This window comes from Megalops cyprinoides, chromosome 23 (genome assembly GCF_013368585.1).
Source record: "Megalops cyprinoides isolate fMegCyp1 chromosome 23, fMegCyp1.pri, whole genome shotgun sequence".
Lineage (NCBI taxonomy): Eukaryota > Metazoa > Chordata > Actinopteri > Elopiformes > Megalopidae > Megalops > Megalops cyprinoides.
The window spans coordinates 16,528,285-16,542,735 of NC_050605.1; the positions used below are offsets into that span (position 1 = coordinate 16,528,285).

The window sequence follows — 14,451 nt, forward strand, 5'->3', positions numbered from 1 at the left end:
TTAATTGTTTGAATGGAACAGTTTTGTGGAATGAATCATGTATCAGATGATTTGGTCTGGACAGGGACTGAACTCCTGAAGCCATAGGTTTGTTGCTCAGTCACAGGGATGTGGCTTCACGTTGGCGAGCATGTGACTTAAGTATTTTCATGTCTGGGATCCCACCTCACCAGCTGAAACAGGGCAGGAATCTGTGGGACGGTACTGGTGCCCCGCAGCCTCCTGGCACAGATGCATCCAGACGGTCTCTCTTGCCGGGGCGAATTCCATCACACAACAAAACCAGAACTAATGGAGGAAGTATGGATAGCTAAATAATCGCGTTGCCAAATTTTAAAGAACAATCCGTGCCTGTCCCTCTTCCATTTTTACAAGCAAACACAAACAATGCGTCAAGTTCAATAATGCACTTTAAAACCAGCCGAGCAAAGAATGATTTTTTTTTTTTTTTTTTATGCTTGCGCACACTTCGATGTCCTGCATGCAAAACACTGTGTGCATGCCTCTGCATACTTCTTCATCAGGCGCAAAACAGGGTCAGGAAGGTAGACATAATTGTGGTAGCAATAATATTGCAGTTGGCAGCAGTGTGTCATGAATAGGAAACTGTATTGCACATAAAATGTTGTAAGTTAGACTTCCAGGTAAGTTGGACTGCTCGTGAGGAATACATGTGGTATCGATTTTGATGCTGGTGAATCCAAGGGTACAGCAGTCAATTCTCGGGTGAGACTGCGTGTACCCTTAAGCAAGGTGCTTAACCTGAATTGTTCGACTGAATATTCAACTGTGGATAACATTAAATGGATAATATGATAAAAAGTTGGCCTGGATGAGAGTGTCTCCTGGGCAGGTCAATCAGTTTAATTAATGGACTGATGCCCGTCCACTGTCTTAATGCAGGGTGTTCAGAATGGTGGAAGGCTGTCTGCAGCCAGCAGTGCAGGCAGCTTCCAAACGGAGCCGGAGTCTCTCTGGGTCCTGATGACTTCCAGATGGCAGTCCTGACGGACCGCGCTGCCTGGATGTGGTTCGCTCCAAAGTCGCAGAGAGAGAGAGAGAGAGAGAGAGAGAGAGAGAGAGGTTGGGAGAGAGGGAGAGAGGGAGAGAGAGAGAGAGAGAGAGAGAGAGAGCAGGAGAGAGAGAGGAAGAGAGAGAGAGAGAGAGAGAGAGAGAGCGGGAGAGGGAGAGGGAGAGAGGAAGGGAGAGAGAGAGAGAGAGAGCAGGAGAGGGAGAGAGGAAGGGAGAGAGAGAGAGAGAGAGAGAGAGAGAGTAGGAGGATGTGGAGAGGGACTTGCAGCGCAGTCTCTGGTTTATTCTCCCACAGGGCTGTTTGTTGTCTGACCTCCTGCTCTGGGGCAGGACCCATCCTCTGCTGTGCGCTCGTGGCTGTGCGGGGTGCCCGGCGTGCGCCGCTGGCGATTGGACGCCTGGTCACCATGCTGCGCTGGGAGGTGGCGATCGTCGCCGTCCTCTACTGCAATGTGCTTACGTGTGCCGCTCAGGGCCGGGGCAAAGGTAGGACACCTCCGCCGCCTGCACGCTCACACACCCTAGCAACCCACACCTGTCAGGTTTGTCAGCTGCTTGTCTTTTTTTTTTTTTTTACTGAATAGTTGCCGGTTGTTGTTTCTGTGGTAAGTGGGGCAGGGGGTCAGGGGGCATCAGTGTGGGGGGGGGGGTGCATATACAGTCTAGCAAGTCTTGAATCGTGATACTCAGGAAAGAACTGAAGAGTCCTGTCCCGGACTGAAGTGCACTTGCAGAATAACTGGGAAAGTTTGTTTGCAAGGGTGAAAGTATTCCTTGCTGTTGTTGAGTGGCTGTGTTTTATATAATTTATATCACCTTTATAAGTTTGTTATAACCTAATGCAATAATTCAGTATAACTTAATATAACCTTCATGACCTGTATAAGTATGGGGAGACTGTATACTGAACACCTTTGGCCTGGTATTGAGAGTGAGCCATGGGGCAATCAATCAGACCATTAAAAATCAATATATGGAAAATAGGGAGCTTGCTAGCACTGCACCTTATCAATGGAATGCCCCTCCAAGACATACCTGGGACCCCAAAACTGAGAATAGTTTAAAAGGTCTCTTTAAATCTCATCTTTGTAATGTGGCTTTCTTTGCACCCAATGCATTATTTTACTTTTCCCAGTATGTAACATTACCAGTTGTGATTGCTATTTTCAGGGTTTTTATTTACTTTATTGTGCTGGGTTTAGTGTTCCTAATGCTGTTCTTGTGGCAAAAATTGTCAAATCAAACTTCAAACTATTCCAGCCATTGATCACAAACCCACCAATGAATTACAGTAATCTAATGCTGTGGAAATATTGATGGGAACTCAATATGGGTATGGATGGGTAATATATATTTGTCAAATGAATTCTCTATATTACTTTCATTCATGCAATAAACCAGAAAATGAGTCCGTAACCACAGTATCTCTAATATCCATCAAAGCTGCGGAGGCTTGAGTGAAATCAACTGTAAAAATAAGAAAAGAATACGGGAGAGGAGTCTGATTTTCTGTTTGAGTACTTTATCTGAAACACCTGCAACTCATCTTGAAACACACATTGAATTGATACAGTACGGTCAAAGAATAGTACCCCATGAGGTGAAACAGGCTTTTACTTTGAAGGAAGTAATGAATCTTAATGAACATCTGTCACAAAATATGCCTGAATGTGCGTAAAATGGAATGCGCAAACATACACACAAACGCACACACATACACAAATATTCATAAGTGTACATGCTTCTGTAAAGGAAATGTTATGTTCAAGCAGAAATTTCAACATGTGTCTTGTTGACATGGATGCTTCTATAATGACGTCACTTTGGTCGTGTATGTCTTGTTTCTTTATAAACCCTGGAAGGAATCTTCTCATGGAGGACCATAAATTATCTAATTTAATATAACCTAACATCTCTCAATCCAAACATTCTTAAGAGCCCTCTTTCCTGTGTATGTTCATGAAATCCAGCTTCCTTTTTCCAGAGAAAACACCCTAAGGTGGATTACAGGAAGCTACCCTCCTTTCCAGAGAAATTCCATCAGAGGGAAAATATTCTGATAACGCTTTAGACATTGAGAAATGTACGGTCAATGGACTTTTGTGTTTTGTCTGGTGTTTGTTTTTCTGAATAGAGTCTCATGAGTTCATCTTGGTTTCTTTCTCACGCCTTCCTTTCCTCTGATGCTGAACTGGGCTGTTTGTTCAGTGTCAAAACACACTGGCTGTCTACATGTGCTACAAGATTTTACTCACTGATCTCATTCGCTATCACTTCCATCTACCTATTTTAGGAAAAGTGACTTCTTATATTCAAATTTTTTATTACTATGACTTTTCAAGGCCCCTGAGATTGTGGAAAAAAAAAAATATATATAATGTATATATTTGAAACAATGGCAAGCCATTTTAAAGAGCCCAATGCTCAATTCGTTCAAGAGCCCAACACCACTCCCCTCCTCTGCTACCTCCAAACACAGAATCCTTGGATCGATGATGGAGATGATACTGATGGAATATCAGGTGTCCAAATTCTGTGCTGTACACACTGTCAACTGCCTCCTAGGTCAACCAAACATTTCAGCTAGTTGCTCGATTAGGCAATGTCAGCTTTTGATATCTAATTGCTCAGGCACTCAGAAGAGAACATTCCTGTGCAAAATGCATTTTGTTTTATCTGGTATTCCCAAAGGAGACTGGGTGTAGACAATAACAACTGTATTGGTCATGGCATATGCATACCTGCGTGTGTGGGTGTATCTTTGTACATGCATATTCATGTTTGTGTTCAACACTTGCTGAAATAGCTACCATAGCCTATGAATGTACTGATGCATGAGAATTGCAAACTCTTAATAGAGAACTCTAGGTTTTGAGGTGAGCTAGATACCCATTGATTTCATAGCAGTTGGCACACCCTGTTGTGAAAATTGGACCTGTTTGATTGTAACACTTCTGACTATTCATCGACAATAACCAGCAGCACTGCAGTAATTAGTGTAGACATTTGTCGAGTCACATCAGATCACATGGACTTGTTTGAGGCTTGAGAAAGAAGTCCCTAAGCATGTTAAACACTATTTTTCCAGGTTATTTTTATCTTCCTAAATTGCCTATGTCCCGAAACTGTAACTTTGGTATCAGAGGAATTATTAATAATGCCTTTACAGGTTCAGAGAATATCCATATCCAACCATTAATTTAGCCCCACAGTCTCAAGTTTTTGCCAGTCAGCGTTAGGTTTGATCCTGCTTTCATTATTTCTTTTTGAAGAACTTCTAGTGTAGTCTTAAATGACAGCACTGAACTTTTTCAACAGCAAGCCTAAGTTGCTGTGGAGGAATGATTGCTTAAATTAACAGTTGCCATGAAAGTTTTTTTTCCCTAGTTGTCCCGTCTGCTTTGGACTCTTCAGGCTGCTCCATAAAACCGGCCGGACTTTGACCGTTCAGATGGAATTTTGGCAGACCGTCTGCGGACTAATTTCAGCATTGCCTTTAATTGGTGCGGGGTTTTTTTTTTTTTTGTATCGAAATGTCTCAGGGGGGTCATTGAAAGTGTTTAGGTAGAATATGGACATTCTTGTGGGACACTGGGGATATAGGGAACATGGAGTACCGCCAAAGAACCGCGATTAGAATGGAACACACTGAAGGCAGGGAGGGGGGGCCGGGGGGGGGGGGGGGGGGGGGGGGGGGGCGGGGGCAAGGATACGAGAGAGACAAAGAGAACAAATTAGCATGTCTATAGAAAGAAAGAAGACCCAAAAAAAACTTCACAAGGGGCTGTTTTGGATTCCAAGACTGTTGAATGGCTAAACTATTGTTCTTGTTTATGTTGCTTTGATTTATGCAATATTTATTCATTTTGTTAGCGTTTTGTATTTGTGCCATTTCTACTTCCCCGCGTGAGGATGTGAATGTCTGCATATATGGGCATGTGTTCTCTCTACAGGTCTGGTTTGTAAAATTATGGAATTTTCCATTTGTAATATGTGCTCATATGTTGTTCTCCCTCAATCTATATTCCAAGTGGCAGATAGTATGAAAAGCAGCCATTGCATGTCCTTTATTATATTAACCATTCCCATTTATGGGATCTGTGTGACATCTGCATGCGTGCATGTGATTGCATAGGTCAAACTTGACATATGCAATCACACAAACACAAATATGCAATTTTAGTCTTCTTGTCATATGACAAGAAGCCTAAAATCAAAATCAGTTCCTGTCTGTGAAGATAGGGAATCACCATTTATCTTTTTTTCAAAATTTTTTGAAGGGGTTCCTCCTCTGCCCCAGAATTAGGGAATGTCAAGTGGCTTATTTAATATGGTCCGCTTCATTGTGGCATATTTGCGTAACAGTACTTTGACAACAGCTTTGTTTTATACAGTGACGTTGATTCAATTGTGTTATGCATGGTTTACCTATACTGCATTGTATTTACATTATAGTGATTGATCTATACTGCGGTTTATCTAGCTTTATTATACGCACTAATGTATAGGTCACTCTGGGTAAGAGCGTCTGCTAAATGACTAAAGTGTATGTAAATGTGGGCGAAGGGAAAAGGTTACATTCTTTCACTGCAGAGCTTTGTGGTGCGTATATGAGTGTCCTTTCTGTGCATGAAGTGTCTCACTATTTGAATTCCAGTTTTAGTACATGCGGCAAGAACTTTTTCATCTTTTTTTTTTTATTGAAAACCTGAAGAAGACTTGTTTACAGTCAATAGACGTACACTCTGATAGACCAGGGTTGTGCTATTGAATTGTGCTCTCTAAGGCAGAGAATAACTAAATAAATGAAATGGTATTAATATAGAAAGAAGAAATGCTGGCGGCACCCAGTTAGAAGCACTGAATTAAAGATACTGAAAGCGCTGAATAAATTGAAGATATTGAATTGTTCTGCTTTTTTGACAGCATGGGCTCAATAACCAGAATCACGTTGCATCTCCCTCCACGATATCATCCCTCAGATATGGAACAGCTGCAGCAGATAGCTCCACGAGACAGTTATCAATTATGACCCTTTTCAAAAGTATGACGACAAATAGAACATAAATCCCTCTCCTGTTTTTTTATGTTTCACATTAACGTGTTTCTTTCATGTGCTGTAAGTTCAGCACGTGTTCTGCAACCGACATGGGCACATGATGACAGTGGTATGGTGGAATTAACTCCATAGAGGCGAAACCATTAAGTCTGTTAGGAAAACAAAAGCTGAGCAAACGAATTCTTGAACAACTATCGTGCACTGGTCTACGTATACAGCACAGACCCCACATGTAAAGACAGTGTGACACCTGAAACATGAAGACTGCAGTATCCATTTTTATCAGAAGTTTGTTGGTTAAATGAAATGAAAAGTAATGGAAACAGTACCCTTCCTTTCCACCAGAGCTGAAAAGATATTTCACAATGTATATGAAAATAATGTATCAAACTGCATAAAAAATGTTTGTGTCAACAGAATCCAACTGATATATTCCATCATGCATCATTGTATCTGATTAACCATGAAAAAAGCCATATATGCCAAGCATTTTCAAAATGATATCTTCATATTTTTGTTTCTTTATTGGAGCCAAAATGAATCTAATTAAACTATTAGCCCATAATGAACCATGAGTTGAAGGTTAGCTGTCTGAGAACTTGGATCCACCTATAAAGGAGGGAGTCGTGGAATCTTCATGTGATGTTCGCTGGAAATGAGGAGGCTGTGGCCAAGATGACACCCTGTTGAGTCATTGCTTGGAAGAGGATCCAAACACACGTGTTCACTCTGGAGGCCAGACAAAATGAAGTTAAAGCCCCTGGCTGAGGCAGGTGTATTTTGAAAATTAATCCGGTCAACTAATAAAAAGGTTCCATTTAATTGTTTAGAATGGGTCAGATTCTAAAATTCTAAAGCAAGCGAGAAACAAGGTTCACAGAGAATGGCAGTCTACCGGGGCTGTCATGAGACTCTCACATATTGTGGGCAGACCTAGATCCTGCAGACAGGGTTGTGGCTGCTCAGCCAGTAATACAAACGCAAGACAGTTTCAAAGGAATCAGTGGCAGAAGGTAGAATCAATAATGTTCTAAAAAAAAAAAAAATATCCCACATCACGGAGCACGGTTCCTTTAAACTATAAATTTTGAAAGTCATGGAGGAGGTGTATTGGTTGGCAACGCATATTTCTCTGGAGTTTACAGTATCCAGAGCTGAAGCGGGGAGCTCGGTAATGTGAGCGTTTGATCCGCGTCGGCGGAGGCCGAGTGCCTGTGTCTGTTTAGCTCGGCCTTCGCCCAGCCCGGGCAGAGGGATGTGCCCTGGATCCCCAGATTCCTGGCTCAGGACTCCTTCCAGCTGGGAACAGAATTCTGCTCCTCTTCTCTGGCTTGCTCCTCTCCATTTCCTGCTGTTTTCCCCTTGAACTGCTCTCACTTCTGTGGAAGGGCAGATGAATAGCGCGGCTCACCTGCCAAAAGGTCCTCAGGCGAGAGAGTACAGATTGTCATCACCACGAGGAGCTGGGTTTCCCCTGATTGCTTTGGACATTTCAATGTGTGGAGTGCTGATGAAACAATTAGGCCTTTGGGTGGAGAATCTAGCATTTTGGGTCTTGTAATGTACTGGATATCAGAATCAGGTGGATAATTAAAATATTTGTATTGTCCTCTTCCGCCTCTTAGTCTCAGTCGCAGGGTAATTGTCAGCTCAATACAATACTCTCAGTAGTACAGGGTTTTGTTTTTTCTGCCCATACTTAGGCTGTGTATTAAATGTTCCGCGGTCATGGAATGTGCAATAACCGTCTGGGTTAACAGACTTTGGGAAATTAATGGGAATTTCAGTGGCTTATGGGAACAGGTCTGAGCGGAGGCCAGAACTGGAGCTGAGCCACCCAGAGTAGCCAATCTCCTGCACCCAATCCCCTTCGTTTCTGGCACCAAACGGCAAACAGAAGCAGTGTACACCACCACTGTACCGGGACGCAGGATGCCTGCAGCTAAAACACTACCCCATCCGACAAGGGGATCGTGATTTTTTTTTCCGGTCCTGTTTACGCAAGCAAACAGAGGAATTCGGTCCCCGCGGGCCCTTTTCGTCTTGTGAAATTTCAGACTTTAAAAACAACCCCCAGTGTCACGTGCGGAGCACGCGCCTCTCTCCAGCTGTTTTCCTTCGCTCTTCTCCTCTCGCCTCTACCCGCTTCTGTTCCTCGTTTTTCCCGACCTCAGATCTGACACGCTATTAGCGGACCGGCCAGAGGTAGCTGGAGGATTTTTTGTGAGAGAGAGAGAGAGAGAGAGAGAGAGAGAAAGAGGGAGGGGAAGAGCAGGCAGTTGGATGCACACAGCTGGACATTGAGTGAAAACAGTAGTCTCTTATCTGCGCCTACTGTGTCTGCAGAAGCCTCGCGTTCTTTGGATCGGCGAGCCCGGCTTCCCGCAAGAGCCGAGGCGCCACCGTTTACATTCTTCTCACCGTGCGGCTGTCCTGCGATGCACCCGACATTCCACAACTGCCCCGCGAGCACCGCCGTAAAATATCGAGCGCTTCTCCCCTCTCAAACACGGTCACAATGCATGTCTGTTTATTCAGCCCTTGGCCCTGGTTGACCCTTTAATCCACATAAACAGAATGGCTTTACCACTGTTTGCTCCGTGTCTTACCTCTCTGTGTTGGAACTTGCAAGTAGCAATGCCTCAGAGTTCTGAAACATTTTAATACCGTATCATATTAATTAATAGAGCTCTACAATACCAAGCAATAGTGGCACCTGGCCTGTGCTAGTTACTGCTTTGTGCATTGCGAAATGTGTTTTTTTTTTCCCCCCCGTAGTCTCGAAGAAGCATGTTAGTAATGAGTGCCTTTGCTGCCATATATAGACTGTCTTGAAATGGAAATCCAAGGCAGAATTCCCCGCCTGTTTCGTACAAAAGGTTCAGGGCCTGTAACCCCATTAACTTTACCATCTGACCTCATTTCAGCCTGAGGGAGAGATGACCTTGAGTAATCTCCTGACCACTCCTGTTCTTCTACAGTGCTTGAGATGAACCAGAGGGCACCCATCAGGGAGGGGCTTAAGGGAGATTGCTATGCTGTTGCTAACTGGGAAGAAAAGCCAAGCATTCATTGGATGCAGAATGAGAGTCAGCTTGAGCAAAAACAGGAAATGGAGAGAAAAATGTGGTGTGATTGCCTGAGCTAGCAACAAACTTTTGGTTTGGGTGCCCGAGAGAGCATCCTGGTGAGAAACTGCTGCGTCTCATCCTACAGCACGCTTGAAGCCAGCTCGTTTCCAGCTCGGATGTGTGTGCTAATGCGGGCAAGGGCCTTGCCAGGAGTCTCCTCTGAGGTGTCATGCTCGTAGCTGCTGAGTATTGTTCCGGTTATCACTGCCATAAAGACGGGGTCACGCTGTGTTCCAGTGAACACGCTCTCGGTCTGTTTTTATGAGGAACAGACATCTTTCCTCATCTCTCGGGCAGTAGGGCCTGCTGCACACGTGGCCCGGTGCTGGGAATCCTGGCTTCCACCCGCTCCCCCCTTCTTTGAAGCCGGAGGTCACGTCTCACCGTCTGCTGATCTAAGCCATCCTCGGGGTCACGGGTTCAAGGTGTTTCAAAGGCAGCTCTTTACTGCTGTACAGTAACCCTGGGTTTGTGGCAGGAGGCAGTAAAATGTGCCTCTTGTGCACAGTGTGCTGGTTTGTCTCTCATACCTTTGAATATGTGTGAGGGGGGCAGTATGTCACCTGTCTGTGGGGTGTTTTTTTTTTCAGTGTGAAATGATTTGTGTGTAAATTACAGTCTGTAAATTTCCACTGGGAAAACTAGATGTGCACAACTGTATTGTATTAAAATGACCCTATCTATCTTTCCCTCCCCTCCCTCCCTTTCTCTCATTCTCTCCTCCCCCCCCCCCCCCCCCCCCCCCTTCTCTCCCTCTCTTTGTCTTTCAGCCCTGTTCCCAGCAGCCCACAGAGTGAAGAGGGGGACAACGCTGATGGTCAACCCCACCTTTCAGAACTCCATAGAGGACGTCAACCTGCTCTTTGAGGTGAGATAATCTCAGCCAGTTCAGCATCAGAGGAAAAGTACGCCGAAGACTCGCCGCAGGTGTGGCGTGGATAGATGTATCATCAAAGGTTTCAGACTTTGTTCCAAGCCATTAAAATTAGATGCATCTGCTTTTAAGAATTACTGTCTGATGGATTAATTAAAGGCTTGAAATGCAAATTACACACAGACACAAAGAGATGCAAATAGTAAATGGCTCATTAAAAACAAACTGATGAAGAAAACACTCAATAAATGTGTGCTTGTTATATAGACGTGAAAGTCTGTACCACAGACCAGAGGCAGTTTAGGACTTGCTCAAATGTGTTACACAAAGTTAATACGTTATTAAAGCTAATGGCCTATAAAGTATCATGGCAATAAGAGTGAATTGCCCCCTACAATAAAAAATAAATCCCACCGTCTCATACATCGCTGATACCTGATATAAAGAACATATTTCAAATCTATAGTCCTTACCATGGACTCAATTCAGCTACCACTAATGTATAGACCTTCCTTGGCATAGCAGCCAGAATGTTCACCACACAGCATCTGAAGTCTGGAGGGAGAGATTAATTTGACCAATTAAAATGGAGAGATTATTATATGGCCAGACTTTGCCCGATGGGGATTTTTTTTTTTTTTTTGCTATCATGATGAATGATGCTAGTAGGTTCAGGTCCACCGATGGAAACCAGGGTGTCCTCACCAATACATTCCTCTTTCCTGGAAAGAGCCAGCACTTGTGGAAAGATTTTTCATGCATTTGTAAGCTAATTATATAATTGTTAATTTAAGTGTGCTGCAGTACCCTTCTTTGATGCCTGACCTGGGTTTAAATGCACACTAGGGAGAGACTGTTTCCATCTCTAAAAGGAACCATGCTTCCACCAGAAGCCTTAATGAGCAAAATTAATATCATGAATTGATTTTACAGTGAACAAATGGTGCTTCCAAATCCAGCTGACATCAAAAATGTTTCTTCATTTAATAATACTGTATGTAGGCATTTTGAATCGATCCACTATAGCCAGTAGCTAACAGGGCTAGAAGTTTCAGTTCTTTAAGGGATAACTTGTACAGAGAGATGTGTACAGAGAGACTCCATCTCTCATAAATATTTAACAACACAGAGAGCGCGAGAGTCTGTGTGTCCCAGCGGCAAACTGTGTTTGCATAACATTGCCCTGCACTGTGTAAAATATTCAGTTTGCCATTGCTGCCGCGTTATAGGCAATATTCATGAGGTCTCTGAGGGGTTCCAGTGAGGGGCAGCCCAAATATAAACTGGAGAACTGCCGATATGATAGTTAATGCATTGCTGTGCATCGTCACTGAGTGCAAAACAGTAAATGATACAGAGGATGTTGAGACATTGAACTTCTGGGAATCAAGTGGCACATGACACATGCGAACCAATGTGATGTTTTCTGATTATTATATTAAGAAGAAACGATTAGGGTCAGCAGTTTGCCTCTAGCCAAACTGTCGGTCAAATTGCAGTAGAAATTTGGGTCCCCATTGTCCACAGTGGAAGTCTTTGACTCACAAAAACTTTCAACAAAACAGAATCATTCTGGCTTCTTACAGGGTTTGGACTGAATCTGGGTTGATTCATGTTTTAAGCGCACAAAGTGAAAATCATTAACTGTCTTTATGCCATTTGGCCATGAGAGGGGGCTGTTTCCCCATTACACTTTCCTACGGGGAAAAATGAAACTGTTTCTGGCACCAATTGGTTATACTCTGGAAGTGATTGCTCTTGCCTGTCAAAACCGTTTAGGGTGATGTAAACACTAAGACAGAGGTTAAAAAGCTGGTTTAACAATCTATTTGTTAGGGGAAAGACACTGGAAAATAATTGAGGACATAGCATGTCACTGTAACTACTCTTCAATTTAAAGGAGCATACAGGAGAAAGGTATGAAAAACAGGAGAGGGTAACAACAGGAGAAACACACAAAGAATGAGTGAAAAATAATCCAGTGAAGCATTCTGAGTCTTTCTTTAAAATGTCGTGTTTACTGAATATTCAGTTCACCTGTAGCCTTGAAATTAAAGCACATAAACAAGTTTTTAAAAAGACAGAAAGAGATTGGTGTTAACGGGAGTGCACCTGTGAGTGAGTGACAGGATAAAGCCAAATTTTTTTATTGATTGGTTGGCTCTCCTGTCTCATTTCACAAACAGAGGCTGAAAATCAAATCCTCAGCTGGTATTGGCTCTCCAAGCCAGAAAGGAATGTAATATAAAGGTGAAGTCTTGCAGAGATTCCTTCCCCCCACTTGTAGTTCAGGCATTATGCGTTTCCCTCCTGTCTGACATTGTTTCCCAACATTTCCAGCTCTCTGTAGGGTTGGTGAACCTCTTCAGCAGCCCAACTCATACCTCTGGCAAACTAATACAATGTTCTGAATAAAATATAGTATAGCACATGGACCACACAGCAAGGGAAGGTACACAGAGGAAAAAGGTACATGGCCTAATCAAAGCCCAGACTCTCCGCATAAAACTTCACCCCATGAATTATTTCCAATCTTAGTTGCTATAACAGCTGGTATCATTTCCACTATCTCTGTCATGTGACACATCCAATGCTTTAATTCTGGGCCAAAGTATGCATGCCATTTGAGTTGTCAGTGCTGAAGTTGTGAATGGGAATTTGCCAATTTCACCTGAGGTTTACATGCAGTCCATGTAAACCTCAGTAAATGCAGTAAATGTTTTCATTTTTTTCATGCAACCATGTTTACGGTTCTTAATTGTTTATAAGGTAATTAGCAAGAGGCCTATTATAATAATTGGGTGGAATTCTTCGTTAAGCATATGTTCACGTTTAACACTTGTTCTCTGTCTTTTCATTTGCATTCCTTGATCGTGGTGCAAAGTGTGGTTCATGGCCTTTTGCGCTTCAGTCAACATGACAGAATCAAATACATCTCATTCTTATCCACAACAGATGGTAATAATTCTCGTATTAGCGTCAAAACCAAATCACAGTCATATCTTCACTTAAGGCCATTGTACAATGACTGTTTTGAGTGCACTAAGATAATTGCGTTAGTAGTGACTGTGAATATTTTGTTTTCTTGCACTCCTGCCTTTTACCTCAACATTCAATTCTTTAATATTCTTTAAGCCAATATACATTACATTGATATAATGTGTGCTTGAGAATCAGAGCTTTAACAGAACTGCAGTAGATATCTGGGATTCAGTCCATGACACAGGCCCAACATCTGACCACACTGCATTCTGACCTGAAGCAAGGTAATCCAATCAGAATGCTTGCTGCCACTTTGTGACATCACACTTACAGTTGACCAGCGAGCTGCCTGCCAATGAAAGCAGAAGTTACCCTTTGTTTCCCGCCCAGATCCTGCTGGCAGGCCTGAAGATCGAGGATGAGCACAGTTCCTTCTCCGTGCGGGATGAGGAGTTGGCCTCCCTCAGTCGGACCCACACCCTGGAGGCTATCTGCGAGAACGTCCTGCCCAAACGGCTGTCAGACATCCGCCGCCTGACCTCTGACCTTGCCAAGCACCATGGCCCCCTGCGCAAGGAGGACTTTGAGCGCACAGTGCTGACCATGGTGTACACCGCCTACAGACTGGCCAACAGCACCAGCTACCAGAAGGAAGCCTGGGCGGAGTCCTTTGTCAACCTGTACAGGGTCCTAAAGCAAGACCTGATTGGTCAGTGAGGACACTGGGGGTTGTCTGCGTTTTGGGAATTTTGTCTAAATCTGGCAGTGTCAATCACCACACGCCCCCCTGCCCATGCCATTCTCTTCCAAATTAAGAAAGATTGGCCAAAGCAAGAAGGGAATGATGCCTACTGCAGGATAGGGGTGGTGAAATGACAGAAATATTGAATTGTTTTATTTTCTTTCTCTCAATTTTAATGAGAGAGTTTTAATGTCATTCTGAGTTTGTTTTTTTTTTTCCCTTTGCTGACAGTACTGAGGATTTCCCCTGGTGGTTTTCCCATTTTGTGGCATACTTTTTTAAACTGCTGCAGTGCAAGTTCGGGAATTAGTGCTACTGACTGGACTGATTATTGTTTCAAACCCAAATCTCCACATTCTTGAAATTTTCAACCATCCTTTTTAGCAGTACTGCTCCCAGTGCAGACATTCCCAGTATCAGAACCAGTAATTCCATTTTGCTTTATCATATATGCTTGTAATACAGACAAGGAGCATGGCTCCAAGGTCATGATGCCTGATGAATGTGGTTCTGCCCGCATGAAAATCGTATTTTTAAAATTTTTTAACACAAGGTATGGTTACTTTAAAAAGCAATGTGCATAAAACTATAGCTGAAAGATGTAACAAACTGGGGGGAATAATCGGTATGT

General features: G+C 43.2%; 1 protein-coding gene across 1 annotated transcript; it reads left to right on the forward strand.

The window, feature by feature from the left end:
• Positions 1 to 1,280: 1,280 nt before the first annotated feature.
• On the forward strand, positions 1,281 to 13,940 carry LOC118770719 (protein FAM180A-like). The gene is made up of 3 exons (XM_036518484.1): positions 1,281 to 1,518; positions 9,993 to 10,090; positions 13,469 to 13,940. Exons 1-3 carry the CDS (start codon positions 1,281 to 1,283, stop codon positions 13,793 to 13,795), a joined length of 663 nt encoding a protein of 220 aa, XP_036374377.1. The 3' UTR covers positions 13,796 to 13,940.
• Positions 13,941 to 14,451: the final 511 nt, after the last annotated feature.